Source organism: Lissotriton helveticus, chromosome 5_1 (genome assembly GCF_964261635.1).
Source record: "Lissotriton helveticus chromosome 5_1, aLisHel1.1, whole genome shotgun sequence".
NCBI classification, from domain to species: Eukaryota; Metazoa; Chordata; class Amphibia; order Caudata; family Salamandridae; genus Lissotriton; species Lissotriton helveticus.
This window is the reverse complement of record NC_136065.1, coordinates 1,270,875,766-1,270,902,755: the sequence shown is the minus strand read 5'-3', so window position 1 is coordinate 1,270,902,755 and position 26,990 is coordinate 1,270,875,766. Positions and strand designations below refer to the sequence as shown.

General features: G+C 41.9%; 1 protein-coding gene across 1 annotated transcript in view; it reads right to left on the bottom strand.

Moving 5' to 3' along the window:
* Positions 1-4,504: 4,504 nt before the first annotated feature.
* LOC144752637 (von Willebrand factor A domain-containing protein 5A-like) overlaps positions 4,505-26,990 on the bottom strand; it is a 35,550-nt gene continuing 13,064 nt past the window's right edge. Inside the window, exons 3-4 of the mRNA XM_078640517.1 lie at positions 13,748-13,874; positions 4,505-4,741 (exon numbers count right to left, since the gene is read on the bottom strand). Coding sequence (XP_078496643.1) covers positions 4,662-4,741; positions 13,748-13,874 — 207 coding nt within the window. The 3' untranslated portion in view covers positions 4,505-4,661. The remainder of the gene's footprint in view (positions 4,742-13,747; positions 13,875-26,990) is intronic.

The following is a 26,990-nucleotide window of genomic DNA, read 5'->3' as shown; positions in this document are numbered from 1 at the left end:
TCCACTGGAAGTTTGTCAAATCCCATCCACCGCTTCTTTCAAAAAGGAAGTGAAAAAAATCTTAATGCTCAAGTTCTTGCCCTAAAGGCCTTGGCTCTGCTGCTTCATTACTGCCATCATTTCTGTTGCTCTGTTTACTTATTACATAGTTGTACACCTGGGAATAAGTGTTAGCAGGCCATTGCACATATTTGTATTGTATATATTGTTTGTTCTTCTCGCATTATCTGATCAGGAAGTATGCAGTGAATGTCTTTTACATGCATGTACTCCGGTGTTTAACAGTGCTGGCAGGCTATGCACATATTGGTATTGTATATATTGATTGCTCTTCTCTCATTAATGGATCCATCCGATCTCAAATGTTAAGCACTCTGATTCGCCCTGGGGTCAGGCTCATGCCTGCCCTTATTTGTAACGAATGTTCTTTGCCCACTATTGTTTCCTACCTACTTTAATTGTGAATCACTCAGATACCCGCCTGGGTCATGTTTTGGTTTTACAAAACCTTATAAATAAATAAATGTCTTATGTAACATTTTCTATATATATATTGACTCATACTTGTATTATTTATTGCTACGGCATAATATTTGTGTGTTGTAAAGTCCTCCGACGCCCTACATTGGGATGAGCAGCATGATAAAAGAAAGTAAATAAAGAACAGACGAGTTAATAAATGCTACGTAAATGGTTAACAGCGTAAAAGGCAAACAGACTGAAACACCTGACTTCCTTACAGTGCATGAATATGCCCCACATACAGGGATTATAAAAGTGAAAAACTTGTCTCCAAATCATAGTTTGTCTCTTAAGCACTGGTGGAGTGACAACAAGCTGAGATGTCTGTTTGCCTCCATGGCATTGGGACCAAGGTGTTATGATCCAGTTTGCTCCCAGCCTGGAAAACAAAAGCACTCAAGGATAGATAAGGTGTGGGTATATTTCTGCAAGCAAACCAAGATTGGCTCCCCTAATCATAGAGATACGTTGTTACACTATAAATATTTGTGTCACGCATAGAGTACTCGTGAAAAAACAAACTACCATAGACCTGAGCAGATCAGAAAAAGGCCCAATTTGCTGCGAGGAAGATGCATATATCCTGCATATGGCATGCCTGTATGCGCCACTGTTGGAATATTGGAGAGAGATGTTTAGTTGCATATCAATAATAAGTGGCAAGTCTGCTGGTGGCATTATTTAGCTATGTTAATTTAACTTCTAGCTACGATAGAAGATGTATTGCCAAGATCTTGTCGTTCGCCAAATGCACAGTTACTATGTGTTGGGGTAGAATGTGGTCTCTCATGAACAATGACTAGTTCAAAGACATGATTTTCTGCAATGAAGAATCAGAAGTATACACAACTCTACAACCTGTCACTTCGAGACCCAAAGATATATGGGACCTGTTTAGATCATTCCTGTGGCAGGAGGAGGGCATACTTGCCTAGGGTATAGTGCCTGACAGTCCTACATTGAAGAGGTCTACAACCACACACAGACTCTGAGGTCACAATGACATTTCTGAGACTCTGGGAATAGGCACCCAGGAACTAGTGCAAGCTTGTTTGAGTTTTTAGTTTTCCCTTTGAAGCCTCCTACAGTGTGGACACTGAAAATTACAATACCCTGGAATGTCCCCAGCCCTTGTGAGATTATGAAAAGCTTTCTTTTGTGGGGTTGAAAATAGACTATCCTAGCGTTGGCTGTCCATAAAACGCTACATACTTGTTATTGGAAATTGTGTTTTGGGATTCAGGGGGTGTGAGCACCCTTCTGAAGCAATAACCACAATCCCTGTCAGGGTAAATCACAAAAGTCACTCAATTAACCTGTGATAAACCTCTGGCAGCTTGGCACAAAACACAGTTAGGCTTCATTTAGAGGTAATGTGTAAAGTATTTATGCAGCACACTGAAGTAAAGAGAAAACACAGCACAAAAAAATCCCAGAAAGGGGGGTGGGGTACACTGTCTCACATCTCAGCACAGTTCGCCCCTTTTCATCCTCGTAAATGTAGTACAAAATTAGTGCTTAATTAAAATTTAGCTGTAGTTTGTCACCAAAGTTGGTGCAGACATTGCTGTATATCTCTAGACACGCGTTTATGGGTTCAGCCCTTCTTCAGTAGAGAGCAGCAGTAGTAGAAAGCAAAAGAAAAGTCATCAGGGGTTGTTGGAAATGCTGCCAAATTACTCTCAGATCACAGTGCCACTCACAACCACACAGGTGCATGTCCAAAGCTCGTCAGCTTGCTGGCTCAGGGGAGCCTTTTTAACAGAAAGGGTGCTGGGAGCACACTGTTTCACATCCCAGCACAGTTCGCCCCTTTGCATCCTGGTAAATGCAGTACAAAATGAGGGCTTTCTTGAAATTTAGCTGTCGTTTTTCACCAAAGTTGGTGCAGACATCACTTTATATCTCAACATGTGTTTCTGGGTTCAGCCCTTCTTCAGTAGTGAGCAGGAGTAGTAGAAAGCAAAGGAAAAGTCATCTGGGGTTGCTGGAAATGCTGCAAAAGTCCTCTCAGGTCACAGTACAACTCATAGCCACACAGGTGCATCTCCAAAGCTCGTCAGCTTGCTGGCTCAAGGGAGCCTTTTGAACAGAAAGGGGGTTGGGAGCACACTGCCTCACATCCCAGCACAGTTTGCCCCTTTGCATCCTGGTAAATGCAGTACAAAATGAATCCCAAACCAATTTGAAAAATAGAGAGTACGTTAATAAATAATTGGAGACAAAAACAATAAAAATCTAATCAGTAGATTCTGAATATGCAATTTCACAGATTTAGGTAAGTATAGCGCCTAAAATCACAAAGCTCCCCTCATAGTCATCTGGACGTGCTAGATCAGGGGAAAAGTCACAAGTTCAGGCGGACATTGATGGAGAGTGGCCAGGATACAGGGACCAGGTTAGTAATGCTAAAAGTGTTACCCTTTCCAAGTACGACTCGAAGAGTGCAGTTCGCGGTGGAGAAGGCCCTGTGGAACGAGGAGAGCGCTGCTGATGGTCATCGCTGTAGCACAAAGAACTTGTCTGGTGTTGCTGACTGTCGCTGTTGGAGCTTTGTGCTGACGGTCACCACTGGCTGTGGTCACTGTAGTGCAAAGTGCAGATTTCGCGTTGCCCTCATCTTTAAAACAAAACACCTTAGCTCCTCTCTGTCGTAGGGTTGTAACCCACACCAGGTACTATTGGTCATGGTGTGAGGAAGGAACCCAAGCATGCCACCTTTCACATACAGCGACACTCCTCTATCTCTCTGACAAGGCATACTTTTTGCGAATAATACTGATAGAGAGCAGTACGTTGCTAGTCGGGTTGTGAACTACCACTAGACCACCCCTTGTGTTTTAATATATCTGTAAGCCTACTGGAGCAGGCATTATGCTGTGAAACCCTCAAGTTTTAGTGAAAGTGTGGTGTTGAGCTTTATTTGAAGCCATTACAAATGGTGGAGAATTTAAAGTCCACCGGAAGGGAGTTCCAAGATTTAGCAGCAAGATGAGTGAAACAGCTGCCAGAGCCAGCTGTGATGAATGTGAGGGAAAGTCAGCAGATAAAGTGATGTGGAATACAAGTAAGAACCCTCATTGTGAAGTGCTTTATAGACAAGAAGCAGAGATTTGAAAGTACTATGTATGGCGACAGGTTACCAGTGCAAGCTTTTAAAGAGGGAATACAGGGTGCAAGATAGGCACTGAGAATGGCAAGTGCTGTGGGTTGTTGGCCAGTTTGAATATGTTGAATGAAATGCATTTTGATAACAGCAAAACAAGTTGCAGGTACTATCTGAGTATCAAAGGACAACTTATGGTCGAACACAACTCCAAGCATTTTAACCAGAGTAACTGGGGAGGTCGGTGTTCCTAGTTCACAGATCAACAGGTAGTTTACCAGCTTTTCTGCTTTTCATTTTGAGGCAATTAATAGTAATTGACTATGCTACTGCTGGCATGCAGAAGTTAAAAGCACCTTGCTTAGCAGAGGAAGTAGCTGAAACATTCAGGATAATCTGTGTATGATCGGCATACAAATTGATATTGAATACACAGGACTGGAATAGTGATGCAAGGGGTCAAATTTACTGTACTGGATAAACGACTTTATGTTTTTTGGGATTTATCCTCACAAGCTGTGAACTTTGTTTTTATATATACGTGTGTATACATAAGTATGCACACACACACACACACACATACACATATGTATATATACACACACGCGTGTGTGTGTGCGTATTTACATCCAAGTGAACCCACAATTACTCTGGGATTATCCTCAGCATAAATGACGGAACAGGTTTTGTAGACCCAGCACATGTTAAATGGCCAAAAGCTACCTTCATCAAGTTGTCAGCAGAACATTCCATGTGAATATGGGTTAAAACATAAAACGGTGAAAGAACAGCAGTGGTGAGAGTGCAGGCGATGACTTCTCCAGCAATGCCCACCAAGTGATAGCAAAAAGAAGCAACCATTTCACCACACTCCTGTGATGTACGTTTCACCTGTTTATTAATTCATCAACAATGACACATATTTTGATCTTTAATTCTTCCCATCTTTGATCTTCTGTAGCGGCTCTAGCTGTGGGTTTGGGACTCAGAGCTGACGGGTGAATGGCGAAGAGCCTATAGTCTGCTTATAGACTCACAGTTCCAACACGCTGGGATCCACAGATGTGCCAAGCAAGGTGTTCCCAGCTTCCACACACTCAAGCAGAGGCAGATCTAGAACAAAAACCAAAGACTCATCAGAGGAGGGGCGATAAAAGGGAAATGGTGGATTGGGGCAGAGAGGGACACATACAGGTCAAGATAAATATCAAGGAAAATGAAATACAAACAGAAACACTGACTGCTCAGGCACAAGATGCAGACAAACATGATCCACATATGGGAAAGAGACACAGACTCCAAGGTTTGGTCATAGGCGATGAGGGATAGACTCCCTGTGACAGAGATAGGAGTCAGATCCTCCAAATGAAACCCATATGGAGTCAAGAACAGTGATGCTCAGCAGAAGAGATTTAGCGTAAGGGTAAGAGACTCCTTGTTACCAAGAAGTGGTGTAAGAGACAGACTGATATGAGATAAACGAGATGCACAGTGATACTGAATTGAGAAAAGAGTCAAAGACTCCCACTGACCAAAACATGGAATACGAGACATACACTCAGCAACAAGGTCCAGGACAATGACTAAAGAATCCCTGTGACTTACATATGCGCTGGGACTCATCCCACACTTTGGGGGATCTACCCGAAGACCATCATGGAGAACCAAAGAATGAAGAGATCAGATGTTTATGTTGCATTCATTGGCCCCAGTTTCTGCGCAAGTTTGGGCAGATCCCTTTCATTTACCCAGTGACTGCAAACCTGCCATCCCTGGAGCATGCAACAGAATGAGTACGTCACCAATCCAGTAACTTCATGTGTTCTGGTTCTACATTGAATTAAACATAACATCGAACCCAGAAACAGATCAACCTCAATGTCAACGTCACAACATTCGCTCCACTGAAAAACAACAGGGAAGATACAGTGCAATTGATGCAAAGTATTTTAAACAGGTGGAAGACAGTGGACAGGCTCAGATGTGTCATTGGTATTACTGGTTTTCGTCTGCTCTATACATTTTAGGGCGCATCGGATGAGTACAGGCATGGCAATGCCAGAGGGTGCAGGTTCTTGCAAATGTGCAGCCTCAGAATGGGGGAAAGATGAAGAGGGCTGTTCTACCAGCATCTTCTCGTTCTCCCATTGCAGCATGGTGGTGCGAACACGAATCTACAGGGTTCTCCACTCCTGGACAGTCCTCTGTGACCTGACATTTCTGTAACAGCAGCAGCCATGTTTCATTTCGGGACAGAACGTGAGGACCCGACTTTTGAAGCAGGAATTGTGGTCTGTAGTTATTTGCAACAAGTGTACTGTGCTGTAAGTGAACACCTATGTGCAAGCCTATGCGATTGTTTAGGTCTGTGTGATAAATATGTTTTTTTGTATAGTCACCGAAGTTGGGTTTCCACCGAAGTTTGAAACCTCATTTTTAAAAACCTTTATTTATAAAATGTTGTAATATAAGGGAGAAAGGTGGAAATAAAAGAGGATAGTGGAGGTTCCAGGTTGGTCGCCGTACCAGGGAAAGAAGGGTAAAGGCAATGAAGGAGACAAAATCATCACATTTGCAGTCAAAACAACATACAGTACAGCACAGCACTATTATCGAAAGGACCATCAAGCAGGTAGGTCTTTGGCACACAGAATCGTATGAGAGGAAACACATAATAGGGGTTCGTCCTCCTCCCCTGCGGATCTGCTATCTTATAACGACAGACCACCCAATCCGCTTGTAGAATGTTTGGAATGATGGTGGTTGGATTCACCCCTGCTCAGTCCTTCTTAAAACAGTCTTGAAAGGCAGCCAAGTGAATTCAAATTTATACATTCTGTCCATGACTATTACGGTCAAGCGTTCCATAGAATATATGGGCCGCACCTTGGAACACCATAGGGTGAGGCTAGAGGTGGGTGGGGATTCTTCCATGTATGAGGTTTTGGAAATTTTGCAGCTAAAAGGAAAAAAAAATAGGTGAGCAATTTGGCCCTAGGGGTAGAATATGGATAAACCGAGTATTCTCCGACTTCTACCAACGAAAGAACCAGAGGGTCCATCGGCAGGGTCACTGAACAAATCTGGGGATCAAGAGAAGCACCTCCACCCAGGAGTATTTAACATGTGTGCAATGCCACATTTAGGCAGGTGCCCCTGAATTTACACTTACTGCAATAGAGGTTGGGAGTCCTGATCATGGCATGCAGTGGTATAGTGGAAAGGTGCCATCTTGTAAGGAGTTTTTACAAATTAACCAATGTTGTAAGCAGCTGAAGCTCTTCGCGTTGCCTTCTCAGAGCCTCTGCCAAGTGCCGTCTGCAGTAATGGTGCCTAGGTCTTGTCTGGTAGGGTTGTCGTCCTGGCTGTAACAGGCCACATAAAGTGGAACAGAGTTGGGTAATGCCTTTCTTAGTGGACCCCTGTGCAAAGAGCAGTTCGAGAAATGCTTTGGCTCTACTGCCATTGTTCTTTATTGAAGTTGTGTTTGCCCAGTGGAAAACGTGGTTCCAAACCTTATTTTTTTAAATACAGTAATCTGTGCTGTTCCCTTCAAAGTGCAGAGAATGATTTTGTGTTTGCAGACTGAACTGGACTTCTAGACAGATAATACAGCCAATAAGTGACACTGTGCTTTCCCTGGCTGATGAAAAAGAGAGGGAGCTGGTTAAAAACTGTCTAAAGTACAGGTTGAGGATGACTGATGCTTGTCCATTAAGAATAGACGTCCAAGAAAAATATTTTAGGAAAAAACACGTCCAGATGAGTAGGTCTCTTCCACTCCCCCACCCCCTTATCTTCACCAGTCCCACTGCTCTAGGAGCCAACTGCATGTTACAAGCAGAACATGAAGGTAGGCCATGTAGAGGTGGGTGAGCCCTTGAAGGCTCAAACGTGGCTCGAGGCAGATGCTTGGTTGTGGCTCAGCGTGAGTTCCTCTTGGACCCTTGAGCCAAAAATGAGCCAAGCCTAGCTCCTCCTGGTTGAGATTATTCCATTCGGGATCTCCTCGACTCACAGTGCGCCTTCACACTTCACACTTCACATGTTAATGGTAAATAAACAAAAGGAAGGCTGCATCTACAGAGTGCCCTCACCCTGAGGAGAACACTGGCAAAACTAAAATGTGGATTCTGCCTGTCAACCAAGTACTATTCACCTTTTACAAAAATTAAGGGCAGCGCACGGTATTTGGACAAAATATCGAGTTTAAATATCAAGTTACAGAAATATCTGAATAAATGATGGGATACAAACATATCACAATGCAGAAATATTGTTGGCAAGAATATCGATTTTTTTCAGGTAAGTAATATCGCTTTCAAGAATATCATTGTTAATATTTTCAATAATATCGTTGTAAAAAATAGTTTTTCTTCATGCATTTTAGTTCATATATTAATTTTCCATTATTATTGTTTGTATATTTGTTAACAATATTTTTAAATATAGCTAGTAATTTCAAGTGATTTATAATTTTTAATTTAATTTCTAATAGTAATTTATAGTGTTGTAGCGGGTTGCTAGGCTTGTAGGTGCATAGGCCAGGCAGTTAATTAAGAATACTTATTTAACAATTAGTAATTAATTTTAATTAAATTGAATATTATGTTAATTGTGTAATAATTAAATTTAAATTAAATATAAGGTGCCGGCTGTTGTTTTCTAAGGGTACAGGGAGGGAAGGTAATTCAGTAATAATTAACAATTAATGTATTATTTAATTGATTAGTCATTATGAAAATAGTGTAATAATTATATATTTTTTGTTATATTTGAAGTGTGGGCTGTTAGGTTTGTAGGGTTATAGTGTGGGAAGTTAAGTAATACATAAATAATACGTTTTTAAATTGATAATTGATTATTAAATTGTTTGATAATCATGTACATTGTTACATTGTTTTTGATTTTTAAATATATATTTAGTTTTTGGTTAATAAATAAAGTTTGTATTAGGAGTTTTATATTTGTTGTAAATTAATAGGGTTATTCAATTATGTTATGTGTTTGAAGTGAAGTACTTTTCCTACTGTTACACAAACTGGATTGGGAATAGTAATTTTAACCCATATGAAATCCAATGCTTTCCCTCCTGTTGCACAGACTGGAGTGTGAATAGTAAATTTCACCACTCAGAAGCACCACTCAGAAGTCCACCACTTTCCCGACTGTTGCAGAGACTGTATTGGGAATAGTAAATCTTACCCGTCCAAAGTACAATGCTTTCCCTACTGTAGCACAGACTGAAGTGGGAATAGTGTTGTTCAAATATATATAATAGCGGACTAGCTGGGTGGCAATAAAGAACAATTTACACCAATCTGGGTCCTCGCTCGTTTTTCAAGGTTGGACTGAAAGATGTGCTTCACCTTACCCTCTGTTCTCCTAAGGTTTCTGGCCCGTTTTCAAGTCCAAAGTGGGGGTGCAAACAAGGGGTTGCCATATGCTGCTAGTAGCAGAGGCTGGGGGAGGTCGCATTACAAAGGTGGCAGGCCTTTGAAGCTTCCCCTCTGAGCACTGGCCCTTCCTGGAGGAGGAGGTGTGACATCTCTGCCCAGGATGTGAATTGTTTCTGATGCCAGAGAGCAGAGACGCTCTACCCAGGGGACCAGAAATATGTGTGTGTGGCAGGATGCTCAAAGCATTTTAGGGGCCAAACCAGGGTTGGTAGGGTTTCAGGGGGCACCTCTAAGGTGTCCTCTGAGTACATGGTGTAATACATCTCACACTGGGATCGGTGTGGATTTATTATAAGTAGTTGTTTGGTACCAAACACTCCTGGTTTCAGAGAAGCCATCATGGTGTTGTGGAGCTCAAGTTTTTGAGTTTCCAGCCGATGACCTCTTTAAGGGGTCCCTGGCACTTACAATATTTAAGCAGATATGACCTCACCTGCTGTATAGTGTACCCTACCTTAGGGCTGTAGGTGGGTGCTCTCAGAGACCCCCAGCACTTCAGCGAGCCTCGCCTAGCCACTCGTGGTGCAGGAGATCGGAGCGAAGTTGGCGGCTGGCGATGTGCTTCTTGAGGGGTGAGCGCAGAGCTGGATTCATGGGGTCTCCACTGTCTGCATTCACGCACCGCGGGATGGTAGAAGGTGAGTGGGGGCACTGCTAATCACCCAGGTGTTCCCCCAGATGTTCTGGTATTGACGGTGGGCGGCTCCGATGACCTGTCCGCCCACCGGCCTTGAACTCTCTGGGTCAGATGCATGCTTGCTGAGCACAAGATGGCGGAGTGCTCCACGGCAGCGCTTGCTGTTTAACGGTGGCTCCGGCTTCCCTCCTCGTTCATGGATTTTGGCCTGAATTCGTCACTGTTCCCAGCGGGGCAGGCAACGTGTGGGACCCTCTTCTATTTTGGTCTCTGTGGTCCCTACCTATTCTGAGTCTCGCTCCAGTTCTGGGCTCTCCTTGTTGCACGGGTCATCAGCCCTCCCTTGGTGCTGTGACTGCGTCCCCCCTCCGACCCCACCTAATGAAACTCTGCTCTCCTGGTTTTTGAGTCCTGAGGTGCATCTTGCCATCTTGAGATGGTTTCCATCAATGCCCACAACCCGGGTCCGCCATTTTGTGGATTCTTGTCCTTTCCTTTGGTCCATTGGATTCCATCCTGCCAACCTTCAGTCATTTCTCTTTTGCTGGACTGCCTTATCTCTTTCTCCCCCTCAGGTTCCCCTCTCTCCTCTCACCAATCTCAGCCTCTGACTCTTCTCCCTCACCTACCGCTCTCTACCCCTTTTGATTTTTTTTATTTCCCTGTTAACTCTGTAAATATGTGATATATACTTGTCCAGCCTAATCGCTAGTAAAATGTAATCCTGAGCAAATCTACTATTTGTATATATATGTATATAGAGATAACTCTAACCACTAGTATATGTAGTAGACCCTTGTACTCACTACCATTCCTATGTGATTCTTAGAGTTTATCCATTTGTATCTCTTCCTTGAGTGACTTTACAACTTGTACATTTGCAATTTTCTGTTTGTATCTCTTCCTTGTGTGACTTTACAACTTGTACACTTGCAATTTTTTCTGTTTGTATCTTTTATGTAACTCTTGTAATCCTAAGTCCTAATGTATCGCAACTGGTTCTTTTGTAAAGCGCTCTGACACCTTCGGGTAATGTTTGCGCTATATAAAATTGTATTAAATAAATAAGATAAATAAATAAATTCTAGAGGGGTGAATTACCTACAGCTACATGCAGTGCTGGCTGGCATGGCACCCAGATAGGGTGCCATGTTCACTTTGTTGTTTTTTCACCTCACAGGGGCATGCCAGCTGCAAGGGCCGTGGCATGGTCCTAGTGAGGGGAGCCCAGGGAACCCTCTTCAGCTCCCAGGCCCTAGGTACCAAGGGTACCATTTACTAGGAACAAACAGTTACAGGGAGGACGAAGTACTAATTGTGGATAGGTTTTAGGGAAGAGGCACTTGCACAGGGGACCTGGTTGGCAGGGACCTTGTGCTCTACAATCGAAGCCACATCAAAACTAGGCAAAAGGTGGGGGCTAACCATGTCAAAAGAAGCGCTTTATCAAAGCCACCAAATAATAGTGTGTGGAAAAGGTTCAAGTATTCCTGGATATTTAGATTCAATTTCAAGTCTGAAATTGAGGTTTGTAAACTATATCAATGGTCAACATTTCTATAGATCTAATACCTTTTCACAATTCATATTTCTGAAAACCACTGAAGTGGAGTTAGATTTTTGTCTCAGTTTTAGTGTACATCTGCTTGGCGGTTTTTGTTACAGCAGAGAGCAAACATCTTTCTGACCTCCAACTCTATACAGTTTTAGCATTATTCGACCAATCAGAGTGAAAGTTTAAAGGGTGAAACTTAGGAGGATGGGCTAAGTTGCTGTTGAATTTCTTGAACATTTGTGAAACAGGGCCAAGGTTGCTGGTAATCAACAGATGTTAAGCCTTGCATACAATGGCGGTCTGTGCATGTAAGCACAGTGGGGTGGGGTGGGCAAGGGGGGTAGTTGATGGACGACCGAATAGGGAAAATTAAATATATAAATAATTCCCATGCTATCGTTTATGGACATCCCCCCAGCCCTGCCCACCGTGCTTACCTGCAAGGACCTCTGCTGCTTGCATGCAAATGTCGCAAGTCCATTCCCGGCAGAGAGTGTAGCCGGGGACGTGTGGTCTGGCCAAAGGGTAAACCATGCACCAGTAGCCTGATGGTCATGGCCAGCAACCATGTCAAGCAGGCTCAGAGGAAAGTGGTTTTAGCTTAAGGAAGTCCAAAGACAGTGGAGGAATGGTGTCACTAGAAATGTCAATGGTGATGTCAATTCGATAAAACAAAAGGGAGGTTCCATGGAGGGAAATGTGCATGCTCTTGTGACCCGATAACAAACCTTACACTGTCCCTCAGGAACACTTATTTCTGCTAGGCGTAAACCTCTTTATTACATCTCCAACTGAGTTGGAAATTTACTCACCTTTGACAGATGAATTATAATATTTCAATTTAATAGTATACAAGGAAAGACAAACATCACTACTATCCTCACAAAGTAGCAGTGCTTTTAAGACAATTTTAAGCTTACACAGAAAATAGGTCATAAGTAGTTAGCATTGCACTGAAGGGCAGTGGCAATACAAAACAACAAAAAATGATAAATTGAATGGTCCGAAAGATTTAAAAAGGAAGGCAACGCCAGCAATTAAAACATTTCAGGGTTGAAGACTGATTCTATCTGGATGCCCCCCATCTCTGAAGCCATCAGCCAGGGATAACAGAGATTTGGAGGCGATTCTGGGTGGTCCTAAGTTATGTTCAGTGACATGTCGGTCCTTGAATGAGTAAAAACCCAATGAAACTGGGGAAGCTAACACTTTCCGGTAAAATACCTTATAGTCCCTTCATCAGGACCGACACATCTAAGAGTATAAAATAAGCAAATGGGACATAGATGGGAATTACTAAGATATGAGATATTACCAATTATGCTACCGAGAAGCCATTAAAAAATTATTCACCTAGTTACATATTAAACTTTCAAGACCGCGCTTAAATTACAAGGTTGCACCAAGACAGAAATTCAAACTTCCAGGCACATGTCACTTTGATAATTACCCACTTTGACTCTACAATCCTTTACTTGCAAGTAGGTCACTGAACTACTATAAAATGGTGCTTATTTGCAAGGCTATTCTATCACAACATTATATGAGAACTCTAAGTTTCTTCACTTTTGCCAAGCTCTTAAAACCTGTCTTTTCAAAGCCTTTTCTCTAGTTAAAGTTGAAGGACAATGCACTGTTAACGGTCCAGTCTCAGCTCTTTGCGCGAGGTGCTATATGACCTAGGTGCCATACACCCACTTCCAGTATCATCAAAATCATAAAATATCAAAGATGGTACAAAGGACTAGGGAAGGGTGAGAAAAGGACAACAAGACCCATCTGGGCTTCAACTTAGAACCGGAGTGAGTAAACTTATACTAAGCTACGTCTAGGTGATGGTGAAGGTACTGCTAAAGGTCAGAATGGGGGCAGGTTGGGTTGCATACAGGTAATTCTGTGAATCTCTTCACAGACTGCGATAAAGGGTTTCTGGGTACAGTGTCTCCATAACTAAGGATTTACTATAGCTCAAACAAGCATGGGAATGCGAAAAGATGCAAAGAGATTTAGGGGTTTTGTAAGAGATCAGGAGAGACAAAGATCAACAGATGAGGTAGTGGAAAGTGGCATATATAACTGGAGTTAAAAAAAGAGATAAGCGAGTGAGAATTGGGCAGAAGACGTGGATCCACAGATGGGATAAAAGTAAGAGAGAGTTACAGAATTTATGATATGGGACATAGACACAGAGAACTTCTGATAAAGGAAAGAGGGAGACAGAGCCACATATGGACAGGGGATAAAGATGCATATATAATTTACAAATAACAAGAATATGGGAAAAGATAGAGAGAGAAAGAGTACAAGCAGATGTCATGGTATCATTGGCCCTTGATTAAGCACTGAGAGGTGCTGAATGCAGGGCATAGGACAGGGCAAGAGAGAAGGTTAAGATAAACTCTTTCTTGCTTGCAGGTGCTCAAGATTCTCCTTCCTGGCTCAGTTCTATACTCTGTCTGGGGTCTCACCTTGTATGGTTCGTAGCCAACAGAATGCGGTTGCCTTTAGTATCTCCCAGTCATCGTAGCAATCCTGGCTGGTGGCATGTAGCCAGATTAGGGCGAGGATTGTTGCCCACACAGTTGAGTCAGGGTCCTGAGAGAGAGGGCGTAAGTGAAGAGTAATTAGAGAGAGAAAAAGCTAAACAAACTGAGTTTCAAAATACACAGACATCTTGGGAAGACGAACATCATATAAAATGAATTAAGGAGTTGGAGACAGAGGAGGGAAGTGTTGGAGACACAAATTTGGAGAACTTGAGGTAAAGCATGGAAGTGCTGGATAGAATGGCATGAGACAATAAGTGGGAGAGATAAAAATGAAATATGCGAATGGTACACTTAGGGCTGGCCACAAAGGGTACAAGTTATAGATACATAGGGTGGTAGAGAAAGGGCTGTAGAGTTGGAGACTCAGAAATGGTAAATCACAGACACGGGAGGGGTAGCTGAAGACAGAGGCTGTGGCATACTGGTGAATATGCATCGGGATGACTACCCTAAACATGGCAGACTTCCCGATGCATGAAAACTAGCCTCCCCTGGAAGACTGGCTGTTGCCTTTGATTGACTTCCTGATCACACTAAATCCACTCAAAATCAATCTTTTTTCCATCCCAAAATCAGCAGCTAACTTGTATAACCAAACTGGCAGTCTCACAACCTGCCAACCTCCTAATGACTCCCAAAGTGGTATTGTCTCAGGCGCCACCCTCACAATTTCATCATTTTCATCACAATCTAAAGCTTAAATCTCACACAAAAACTTTAAAGCTTCCATGCCCAGCACTCTGCAATCGTTTGCTTGGAGCAGAGGGTGATCATTGGATTGATATGAGTAGGATCATCTGGGGTGCTCTTGGATAGATTGGAGACAAATTGGGCACCTGCTGAATGGACAACTGAATCACTGTGATTTCTATGATCCATGGTTCCATCGCCCAACTTCCTTCATTAGTTCTTTGGTACCACCCACTTCACACTTCACCCTTTGAGTGGTTATGTGATATTGGTGTCTGTGCAAATGTCGCTCAAAGTAGGCTTTATAGGTGGTGTCAGGAATATACCCGCTACCTGGCGGTTAGAGACAACAGGTCTCGTTTTCCAAAATAGTGCAATCAGCACTTAACAGTTTACTGGCTTGCATGGGTGTAGATTTACAAGTATTTGGCACTCGCAAACCTCATCCAGTAATGTCTGGAAACCCGTATCTTTTGCCAGTTTCCAGGCACAAGCTTAAAAAAATTAGCAAATTCTTTTTCTCAGTTGTATTTATTCATGTGTTTGAGGATAGTCACAAATTCTAAAAACATTTGCCTTGGACAGTCCACTCCCCAACGATATGAGTAGATTTAATCACAGGGAGACCTATGAGTGAGTAAACATAACTCTAGGTATGAAACCAGCGTTTTAAAATGACAAACGTACTGTTTTCTTATTTAAACGTGAACGACAAACTTACACACTAAAATAAGGTGTGAATTTGGCCCAGTGTGCGTTCGACAATGTCTTCCGCAGGACATACCAGAACTGTTATTCATTTTAGCCATGTATCTGCACATCTAAACTGTGTTTGATGTACAGTGTGTGAGCTGTTCCGTCTAATGGGTTGTGTTGGACATTCATACATGGCATCTTGCAGGCAAATACTATTGAAAGAGATGTGATAGCTAGCCGTAAGGTTAGCTGTGTGTGAAATGCTTTGACTTCAGTGTTCTGTTCTTTTGGTAACAATGCAAACTTTACCTAGGTCAATTATTGTATTGTAGTTCAGAGAGGACCTGGCCTTGCTGTTCAGGCTAGACGTTTTCCATTATAGCAGGGTCATGACTGGTTGCATATGGCTGAGTCAGAACTGAAGTGGCATGGTGTGCAAAATAATGATGGACTGAGATGCATTGCCAGTGGTTGAGAATAATTCAAGCATTACATCCTTCACTTTTTTGCATACTTCAGTGTGATGCTGTGATGTATTTACTATGGGTACTGTATCGATCCCCCTATTTCTGACCCTTGTCTGGTTAATAATTAACTAGCAGCCATTCAACTGCACAGAAACCCGTTATCTGATTAGCCACACAACGGCACAGAAGCCCGTTATCTGATTAGGTCATAGCGCATGCCATCTCATTAGGCAAGCACTATTTCTCCAGCCCCCTAATAGGCATACGGTGTTCTCAAAACAAATCAAACCTACCACGACCTGGGAAATCCCCACAGCCATTGTTTTGATTTGGACGAGAACTTCAGTAAAGAATGTGCGAACGACCAGTTCGTATGACACCCTTATTGACGTATTTATGTCCATCCTTACGTCAATCTCTGCACCTTTCAGGTATAAATAATACCGACATTGCCTTAAGCAAACACACGAGGTGGTGACAAGATTGGAGCAGCGAGACTTGCCGAGGAGCCCAGCTGACAGCGAAGCCCACAGACGCTGCCCCTCCTTTCTGACGCGCTGAGAGAGAGACGCTGCCTTTTCTCCCGCCGAGAAATCCAGCTCCGGCGCTTCCAGACGCCCTCGCAGGCAGCCGGGATATCAAGCCCTGAGATAGAGATACCAGCCCTCCAGCCTTCTAAATCCCAGATACTGAACTGAATAACCCCTTGCAGAGAATTCTTGAAGCAGACCCTTGGCAAAGCAAACTTAACTTAAACTGCTACTTATCTATTCCCGCCCACGTATTAGGCCTAGGTCAGGTACATTGGGGTAGGCATAGTTAGAAGCAGCAGTTGAGTACGATTAGTCAATGTATATATGTATGTATCTATTTTATCCATTTTAAGTATCATATGGCTAAAAAACCATATCAATGCTTTTACAGTATTATTTTATAATTCTGTTATTACTGTATGCACTTTACTTAACTATAAGTATTGCAACAATAGCGATTCATTTCTCTTGTATGAGAAAAGAGACTGATCAATAAATAACATCTTTTTATTGAACACGCCCGTCTCTTCCTTTTCTCTACAATCTGGTGAAACTAAGAATGCACTGAACTGACTGAGTAAAATAAGTTGTCTTTTGTTTTCACACGACTCTAGAGATATACTCTTGATTAGGGGAGAGCAAAGTTGTCATGTTCTATGGTTGTCAGAAACGAAATCCCTTCTTGTCTATCCAGGGAGGTTAAACTCCTCCTTGTCTATTCGAGAAAGTTTCTAGTGAACTTTGAGCTAGCTGGCAAACATTAAACTTTAAGTCTAATATCGACAGTAGAAGACCTAGTTAACCTCTGTCCTACATCTATACTATTGAAGATATTATTCCAATGCACAGAGCCTATTGGGATAATAGGAACTACACTACATGGCGCCCAACTGTTTGGATAGGCGATAAATCTAACGTAAGACATTAGAGTAACTCAGTCGTGCTTTTTCACACAGACCCCTTTTCCCCATAATACTCCAAAGACGTCTGGAGTGGGTGAAAGGTTAAATCCGCCAAACTTAGTAGGAGGAGACTCCTATGTATGGTTCTTGGTTTATTCAACGTTGAAGGATACACTGTTCCAAAATATTGTGCATCTAATCTTTGTTTCCATAGAAACCTGATCTGTAATTAAATAAAATAACTTTCTTGACATTAGAATGTCATAAGCTGAAGAAGAAAGGGAGACAGCTAGAATAGCAGCTCAACTCCTAGCGGCTGACAATAGTCTCCTACAGCAAGACCCGGAGGCAATACTCATCCCGGTCAACATAAGGAAATCTATAACTTTAAAACTTATAAAAAATGGGCTGACACCGAGAGGTGGTACAGTCATATTCGTAATTGAGGCACACGAATATCGGCAGACAGAGGTATTCTATTCATGGATAAACTTTCCAGCAGCAAACGCTGTAACAAAGGACTTCCACTATTACAAAATAGAGGAACCTCCAAATGAGTACACTCCTTTCGAGGAGGTGGAAATACCACTCAAATACCAAGAGCACCTGCTCTGGTTTAATGGCGCCCTAAAACATAACAATCACATCACCAGGCTCGGTCCACTAGGTAGACCAGGAGCAACGTGGCCGGTCCTAGCCGGATACACACCACATCCAGACATTGAAGAAATGTCTGCACCAGATCTTTTAGCACAGCTAAAACAATTAATTAAAATACATAGACAATTAGTCCAATATGTAATGCGGACTTCAACAGTCCTACCAGCTATTAAAATTCCACAGCTGATCCCTCACCAGGGGAACACAAATAAAATTACACCACAGAACATACAGTCCTGTCTAGGTAAAGTACCCGCAAAACGGGAACAAATTCCATTCTGGTTAGCACAAAAAATCACTCAAATAGAGGCGGTATTTCCAGATACCACCCCGGTTGAGAAACACAGGATTCTGACTATCTGTCTTCCAATGGGAATCGCACCACATGTGGAGGACTGTGACACTTGGGGTACAGTCTTTGCTTCCATTTACACAAAAACACATGGTGTTCCATCCATGTCAGTAATACCAGATGTGCTAAAACAAATTCAAGATGAATACGGTCCAGAACCTGCTTTAACTCTTGGTATGATATTACTAAAAGACTTCAAGCAGGTCTCGGCAATATTATTAGCCAATATAAAGGGAGAAGCAGCAAATGTGGCGATCCGCCAGAGGTTGAAAGAGACAGATATAGCAGACCAACCATTTGAAATTGCCAGAATCATAGAAAAATCCTATGAAGAACTAGGAAGAGATAGTTTGGGTGGAAAACAGGTGAAACCCCAACTTATTGAAAAACCTGAAAAAGTATTTATTAAAAATAATCTAAACACTCAAAAAAAGAGCTGGGATGGAAATAAAAAATCCACTCCTAAAGAAAAAAGATTCCAGTCCAGAGGAAGGTCTCCTCGGCGGAGAGAAAGATCTCCGGACCAAGGACACAAGTCTCCCCAAAGGGAGCCCTCTGAGAAAAAATACAACCTTAGAAATAGGGTTAATCTGAAGAAACCTGATAGATATCAAGATATTGATACACGTCCCTCTCAATCTTTTCAGACTTCCTCGCAGAAATCGGAAAGAAGAGGACGATCAGAGCACAGGGAAGAGCACGTCAAGTCCAAAGACAAGGAACCTGCTCATCAAAATAAAAAATTACAGTTTCCAAAAAAGAAGGTAGCCAGTATTAAAGTAATCAACCATGCCGAGAATACTGAGGACACAGCTGAAAAACGGAGAATGGGCTCAGACAATGCTAGACAGCGCAGCAGAAGTGAGCATAGCTCGCAAGATCCTTATGAATCATCTGGAGACAGTGGACACGAATGAATACATTCAGGTGGAAACTGCAGATACCAGAGTTAGCAAACCTCATAAAATATATGAAATAACATTGCGTATAGAGGGGGATAAGACTAGGAAAATAAGGGGTCTCTTTTGGGATAATCTCTCCAAGGGCTATGATATCCTTCTAGCTGAAAGAGACTGGCCACCAGAGTTTGTCAGGGAGTGCCCTCATGGCGAAGAAATAATTATGCCTGCCTTCTCAAATCATATTCCAATTCATAAAAAATATACACTTGCAAGAAAGTGGGCAGTAGCCCAAGCTCCTGCATTATATAAAAACCATGTGGGATGGGATGAGGACTCTCCTCCTCACAAAATCCAGTTAAAATCACAACCTACTGCTCAGAAGCAGTACCCAATTAAGCAAGAAGCTAGAAAACGGGTAAAAGAGATCCTAGATCAACTTGAATACCAGGGGGTAATCGAAACTTGCACCTCACAAATGAATAATCCTTTGTTTCCTGTCTCCAAACCAGACAATTCATATAGTCTTGTTTTGGACTACAGACACCTTAACTCATGTTGCAAAACCTTTGCAGTACAAAATTCGCATAGTGCTGCACTAATGAATAACATAGTGCGCAAAAAATACAAAACAACATTAGACATCTCTAATGGATTCTTCTGTCAAAATATAGCACCAGAGAGCAGATATTTGACCGCGTTCTCAATAAATGGCGCGCAAAAAAATTTCTGTCGTTTGCCCCAGGGGTTTAAGAATAGCCCAGGATTATTCTCAGCAAGAGTAACAGAGTTACTACAAATATATGATGATGAGGCATTATCTTATGTCGATGACATCTATCTAACAAATGATGACTTGGATACTCACTTGAAGAGAGTGAACACCATAATACTTGGGTTCGCAGCAGAGGGTTACAAATTCAACTTTAAAAAGTCAAGAATTGCCCATCTAACTGTCCTGTTTTTAGGATATGAACTATCAAGTGAAGGCAAAAGCCTGGCTGACAATTTCCTAGAGAAATGTGCTGTAATCCAAGCACCTAGAACACTAAAAAACTTACAATCAATTCTAGGTTTCCTAAATTTCGGAAGAACTTACATTATAAATTATGCAGAGAGAATTAAACCTCTCTATGATCTTATAAAACCAGATTTTAAAAGAATCAATTGGACTCAAAAACACACAGAAATTTTGAGATCTTTACAAACAGATATGTTAGTTAAAACAAAATTACAAACACGTGACAACACACGCAACCTTGTGATTCGAGTCATCCCAGGAAGATGCGGATTCACATACCTGACCTCTAATGAAGGAGAGAAGGTACCAATTGCATACAAATCACACTTGTACACAAAAGCTGAAATGAAATTTACTAAATATGAATGAAGGTGGTCAGCACTCCTTATTCTCCATTTATATTCCTTTGCTTTTTATTCCAAATTTAAACCAGTTGCGTGCTACCCGGATTGTGTAAGCCCAATACACCTTTTATGAACCTCAACATTGGGGAGTATGCACCTTGGAGTGGAGGGTGTATCTGCATACTCCCCAATGTTGAGGAAATGAAATTTAGCCCAACGGAAAAAATTCTAACCGCGGTACAGACTGCAGTAGCAAAAGAACGAGCCCTAGCACAAGGTAAAAGAATAATCATTGTAACACCGATACCAGCCCTGGAGGCGGTAACAAAGGCAAGCATTCCGAATGCTAAAGCACTCCATCCGAGATGGATACAATGGGCTTATTCTCTTGCTGCAACAGACGTGGCATACGAATTTGATCCCAATTTAAAAACACAAGAGTTTCTCCAATATGAATTCGAATGTCCTCCGCCGACCGAAATTCTGCCTCTAGAACATTACGGCTGTATAATATATACAGACGGATCAGCACAACCCGCAGTGGGGGGTAAGCAAGCTTACAGTGCTGCGTGCGCGATTGTTAAAGGTCGCTGGCACGAAGGAAAATTTAAACCAGTGGTCACTAAAACGCAATCTCTAGGAGACTGTACAGCTCAAAGAGCAGAACTACTGGCATTCAAGATGGCGCTTGAAAATACCGATCGAGAATTCCCCACACTCATAGTGTGCGATTCATATTACTGCGTCCAATCTTACAATGAATACTTGCAGATCTGGGTTCAGAACGGTTTTAAAGATGCAAAAGGGGGCACAATCAAGCATAAAATGCTTTGGGAACAAGTAGTTCTTTTGCAAAAGGACCTACAAAAGACTCACGTGATACATACACTGAGTCATCAACGTGATGGCGTTCACGTTGCAGGGAATTCATTGGCTGATGAGGCCGCGAAGGCGGCTGTGCAAACGGCTTCCGTAGCTGCCATCACTCGGTCAAAAACAAAAATAGACAGCGAAATATTACAGGCTGTCAGCGCTACAGTAAAAGATGCGATAGAAACACCCCCGAAAGGCTTTCCAGTAAAGTACTCATACATAACTGATGCAAATAATGTACCGTTTGCTCGAATCCCTGGAGTGGGGGATAGGGCAGTTCCAACCATGGAACATAGGTTAGGACTCATCATAGCGGCACACGAAGGGCTTGCTTCTGTACATGCTGGCGTTTCAGCCACAGTATCATTATTAAAACAGAGATACTGGTGGCCACAAATGAGACAACAGACAAGGAGCTATGTTCTAGAATGTGAAATATGTCAAAGAATGAAAGTATCAACAGTGAAACGACCAGCACAGACGCCCCTTCTAATCTCAGATAAACCATTAGCCTGTGTTTACCTGGACCACTGTGGTCCCTTACAAAGGGATGGTAACTATAAATATATCTTGGTCGCAGTGGATTCATGCACGAGATTCATATGGATGTGGCCCCAGCGATCGGCTGATGCCAGAACTGTTATAAAAGATTTGCGAGTCTTTATCGGCACATACGCAATTGGCATGCTACATTCTGACCAGGGTCCTGCTTTTAGCTCTCGAGCTTATAGGGAGGCCATGACCAGCATGGGCATTGCATTGCGGTACTCTTGTCCATTTCATCCTGAGGGAAACGGAATCGTAGAAAGAAAAAACTGTGACATAAAGCAATCTATAACAGCAAAGGTATTAGGTTCAGGAGCTGGGTGGGTCAAACATTTAATAAGTGTCCAACGTAGTCTAAATAACCTGCCAAGAAATTCTCTGAAAGGACTCAGTCCGTACGAACTATTGTTTGGGACTAGAATGTTAATCCAGGACTTAGATAGTCAGACTTCAGTGGTTAAAGAAAAATGCTTTGACATCAAAGATCGCTTGGCTATTTTACAGGACTTAAATGAAACAAGAAAAGACCTGAGCAACATAAAGTTGAAACAGCAGCCAACAACCACTGAAGAAAAACCACCTGTCCCAGCAAGGCCTGTCTGGATTGCAAAAGTCGGGGATCTGGTCAGAGAGAAGATCGCGGTAAAGAAGGAATTTGGGCCTTCTTACAGAAAAGCAGTTCCTGTCTTGTCTATCAACGGGACAAGATCAGTAGTGCTACCGCCCCTTGCTGGTAAAAAGGAGAACCGAGTCATATCCATCGACCAGGTTAAACCACAATCATGTGGCCGATAACAAATAGTAGGCCAAGTGGACTCCCAAGAAGTAGCAGAACACCAAAGTTTGCTACATCCACAGAGGTTCAAACTGAAAGACTGATCACATTTGGAAAATCTACAGTGAAACAACAAGGACTATGCAACAAAGCAATGGAACTTGAACCTCTTAAAACCCAAATAAAAGCTTTTCATCAAGAAACAACAACCTACGATGATGTAACTACAGACTTTTCTAATGAAACAAAGCAAAAGCCAAAAGCAAGAAGTAATCCAGAAGCAATTGGAACAATTGACAGAACGGCATCCGGCTACTTCATCAACTTCGATGATTCTTCAGAAGAACAAAGCGAACCAGAAGTACAGCCATCAACAAAAACTTTTAAAGACAAAGCAAAGGAACTTTTTCATCAACTAAAGGGAACCTATCTGACTTCTCCATGGATTGAAATTTGGGTGACATTAGGTGCTTTTATCCTCATACTTTGGCTCATCATGGTACTATGCTTGGGACATTTCATTGAGGGAAAATATGCTAAAATGGACACAGCAAGCCAGAAAATCAACTTGGTCCTTAAACCACACACATCTTCACACGTCAAGAAAAGAGAACTTTCTTCAGTGAACTTCACAGCCAACCCTATACCAGGCGGTGTAGCATGGGACAATACTGATTATGAAATCTATGGCCCGGTTGAAATCCTGAAGTATCCACATCAATTTAAGATCTCGTTAAGTGACTTTGTAAAAGCAAGCACATTTGCTGATGATTGGGACTTTGAAAGTATTAATGATATGATGTCTGACCTAGTAATGTCTGCTAAATTTACAGAACAGGATTATTTGCAGGGTTCCTCTAACTATGATGAAATGTTCTGCTATAACCACTATGGTAACCATTATCTCCATAAATCTGCACAACCTAGAAATGTTTTAAATTATAACCAATGGGAACATTGTGCTACTCCTCCAAAGGGTAGTTCTAAAACATTTTATGATAAATATTCATACTTTTCAGGGTTTAACACAAGTAATGCAGAAACATTTTATTTCAAATTGTCGAATAAGACAGGTATGAAGACCATGCTTACAAACACGAAATTGATATATTCAGATTCATTTTTTGAGCAAATGAATACATTTGGTTTTGATTTCTGGAACAAAAACATTGAAACAAAAACTGTTTGGGGTACAAAAGATTGGCAAGTACAAGGTATAGAATCATTGTTTAGAGCCTGCATGATCCCAGAACAAATTATATTTTTGAATGACACTATTCAACAAACTACCTGTCTTGGCTTAGCCAAAATCAAAGACTTAAACAAACCGTCTATTCCGAAGCCAACAACGAACAGTAATAACTCTATAGATGTTGAGATAGACGTGAACCATATTTTAAACCAAAACAGAACACATCCTGATTGGAAACAATGGTTGATCTGGCCCACAGACACAAATAACTGTCAAGACAGATTCCTGAACAAAATACAGGGGTTCAAATTGACCAGGCCAGACCCTAGATATTCCCAAAGACAACATCCAGGGATAGTAACTACTTACAGTGTGGGCAAGCTCTGCCTTCAATGACTACAAACATCCACACTGGCAGAAATTAAGCAACACCTAACTTTACTTCAAGAGGGTGCTGACTTGCGTGATTTCATTATGGGACCACGCAAACAGCGTCAAAAACGTTTCATAGCGGCCTCTATATATGCGGCTTACAATGAAGCTTGGAAAGTAACTCAAATTGAGACAGCAGAAAAAATACGGGAAATTGACCGTATTAACTTGGAAAAATCACTTTCTGTTGTGGACAATGGGTTAATGACTCTGTCCTCCAGAATATATTCACTGGACAGTATTGTGTCTTCAGCAATCGATATAATATCGCAAGACTTACTGATGTTACAACACGGTCAGTCCCAATTGCGTTCTATTGTACAACTTGGCTGGACGTTACAAAATCTGCGTTCAGGCTATGTGCCTTGGTGTTTAATCAACACAACGTCACTATTTAATATCTTTAACCTTACTGATAAACAAATCAGTTTGGCACAGAAGGGTGCTGACTATACAATTCTGAGCATTGAAAAACTTGAGAGATTACCATTGACATTGTCAGAACGACCTGTCATTGAATGGATAATACATGGGATAATAAATATTCCGATAACAACTTTCCAGTTTCAATACTGCCAAAAATATATACAGGCAGGCCAGTATGAAAGGTTGGGTAAAGGGTACATTAAGTCAACATGGAACTTGCCCTATACACACGCATGTGTTAGTAATAAAGGACAAAGTGTGTTCCTTAGTGGCAATAATTGTGAAAGGTCACTAAGCGGTACACTTCTGTGTCAGGGTATTAGTTTGCATGGAGCTTGTGAAGGGACTTCAAATAACCTTTCATGTCACCAGCTAGGCACACCTGCAACACAAATAGAACCATTCTTTAGGAGACTCTCGAACGGGAGTTACATTCTAATTGTAGATCGCAGATGTTGCAGTCTGCTGCCCGGAAAACCTTATCTCATAACCGTGACTACGAAGGTCATGTGCTGTGAACGAGTATTGTTCCCAAACGATGCTCAAGACAGGGAGGCAAGGTTATGGCCCAGTTTGAAAATTTCTTCTATTCGAATTGATACTTTAAGCAGAATGAAGACAGTGCTCCTACAGACGCCAACCATGTTAACGTCATCAAAAGAAACGTATGATCTCCAAGTTGCAAGGACAACTGCTGAGATTCATTCACTGTTATCAACCAATTCCCCCATACATTTCGCAGAAATACTGAGCGAAATCTTAAATATTTCTGATACAAGTGGAATCGCGAGTGTATTTAAGACAGTGTTTTCGGGAGCTTTAACCCCATTCAAAGCCATCCTGGGTATTTTTCCTGATTTTGTCCATTCCATCTTTGGCGGACTGCCTCTCCTTTTGGGACTAGTGGCAGGCATCCTATTTTTGATCCTGTTACTTCGCTATGGCAAACCACGTCACAGACAAGACACCAGCGACAATGGAAGAAACAATCCGAGCTATTGGCTACCGGGACCGCATAACTAAAGTCCTTGGACTAGCACGGCTACGAGATTTAAACATGACTTGGTTTCTTTCATTTAGACCGATGTGGCAAAGTTGTGTTATGCCTGTATTAAGGTGCTTGCTATGCGGCGAAGAATGCGTGTTGGACACCTGTCTGACACTACAATTGGATGTGCCAATGGACGCAGAGACTTTGTTGGGTCCGGTAACGGCTCATGCATTGTGCTGTCCCCAGCGGCTACCAATCCTGATGACGGCATTCGTGGAGACTTCACCACTACGATTGAAGAGTTGTGAAGTACAAGATGAAAGCAGCATCGATCAGGTACGACCTTCTGTCAGCTATGCTGATCGAAACATCAATGAAGGCAATCATGCTCATGAATGCATGTTACAAAATTTTTCCGAGTTAGTGGAACTTTCGCAAGAAGCAGTTGACAGTTTTTTCGAAAGTCTCAACAATATGATGTTTTCACCAGAGCAGAAAGAATGACTTTAAACAAACTAGCACACAGCGTTCCCTACACCCTGAATTTGGCCTTCAATTTTGAAAATAAAGCAATAAGAAATTTTCTCACCAGTTTTTACGGAGAGCGAGACATTTTTTCCCCATCCATTTCCAAAAATATTTACGATTTTTTTGGGACACTTATCTTCTGCTTAAAGTAAAACTATTCTTAGAGAACAAAATTTCTATTTTTAGCAACTCTAGAGACATTGGCTACCCTCTAGCATGTTCACAAGTATTTATGATTTTGTGATGAGATGGTCTCGACCTTTTCTTCTGTATTAAGAGCCATTTCATGTGTAATTTCCGCATTTCGTTCATGCTGATTTCAAAATATGCGTTTAGATTTAGCATTATTATACTGCTTGAAGTGCATATAGTAACTATACTCATCTTTTCGTGTATTTCACATTTCCAATTTTCAAAATGCATTTGATTGTATTTTGGGGTGGTTCGGTATACACATGCACTACTAGTTTTGTTTACTATGCCTAGATTTGTAAATATGGACATAGATTACGTGGAGTGGGTGTGATGTATTTACTATGGGTACTGTATCGATCCCCCTATTTCTGACCCTTGTCTGGTTAATAATTAACTAGCAGCCATTCAACTGCACAGAAACCCGTTATCTGATTAGCCACACAACGGCACAGAAGCCCGTTATCTGATTAGGTCATAGCGCATACCATCTCATTAGGCAAGCACTATTTCTCCAGCCCCCTAATAGGCATACGGTGTTCTCAAAACAAATCAAACCTACCACGACCTGGGAAATCCCCACAGCCATTGTTTTGATTTGGCCGAGAACTTCAGTAAAGAATGTGCGAACGACCAGTTTGTA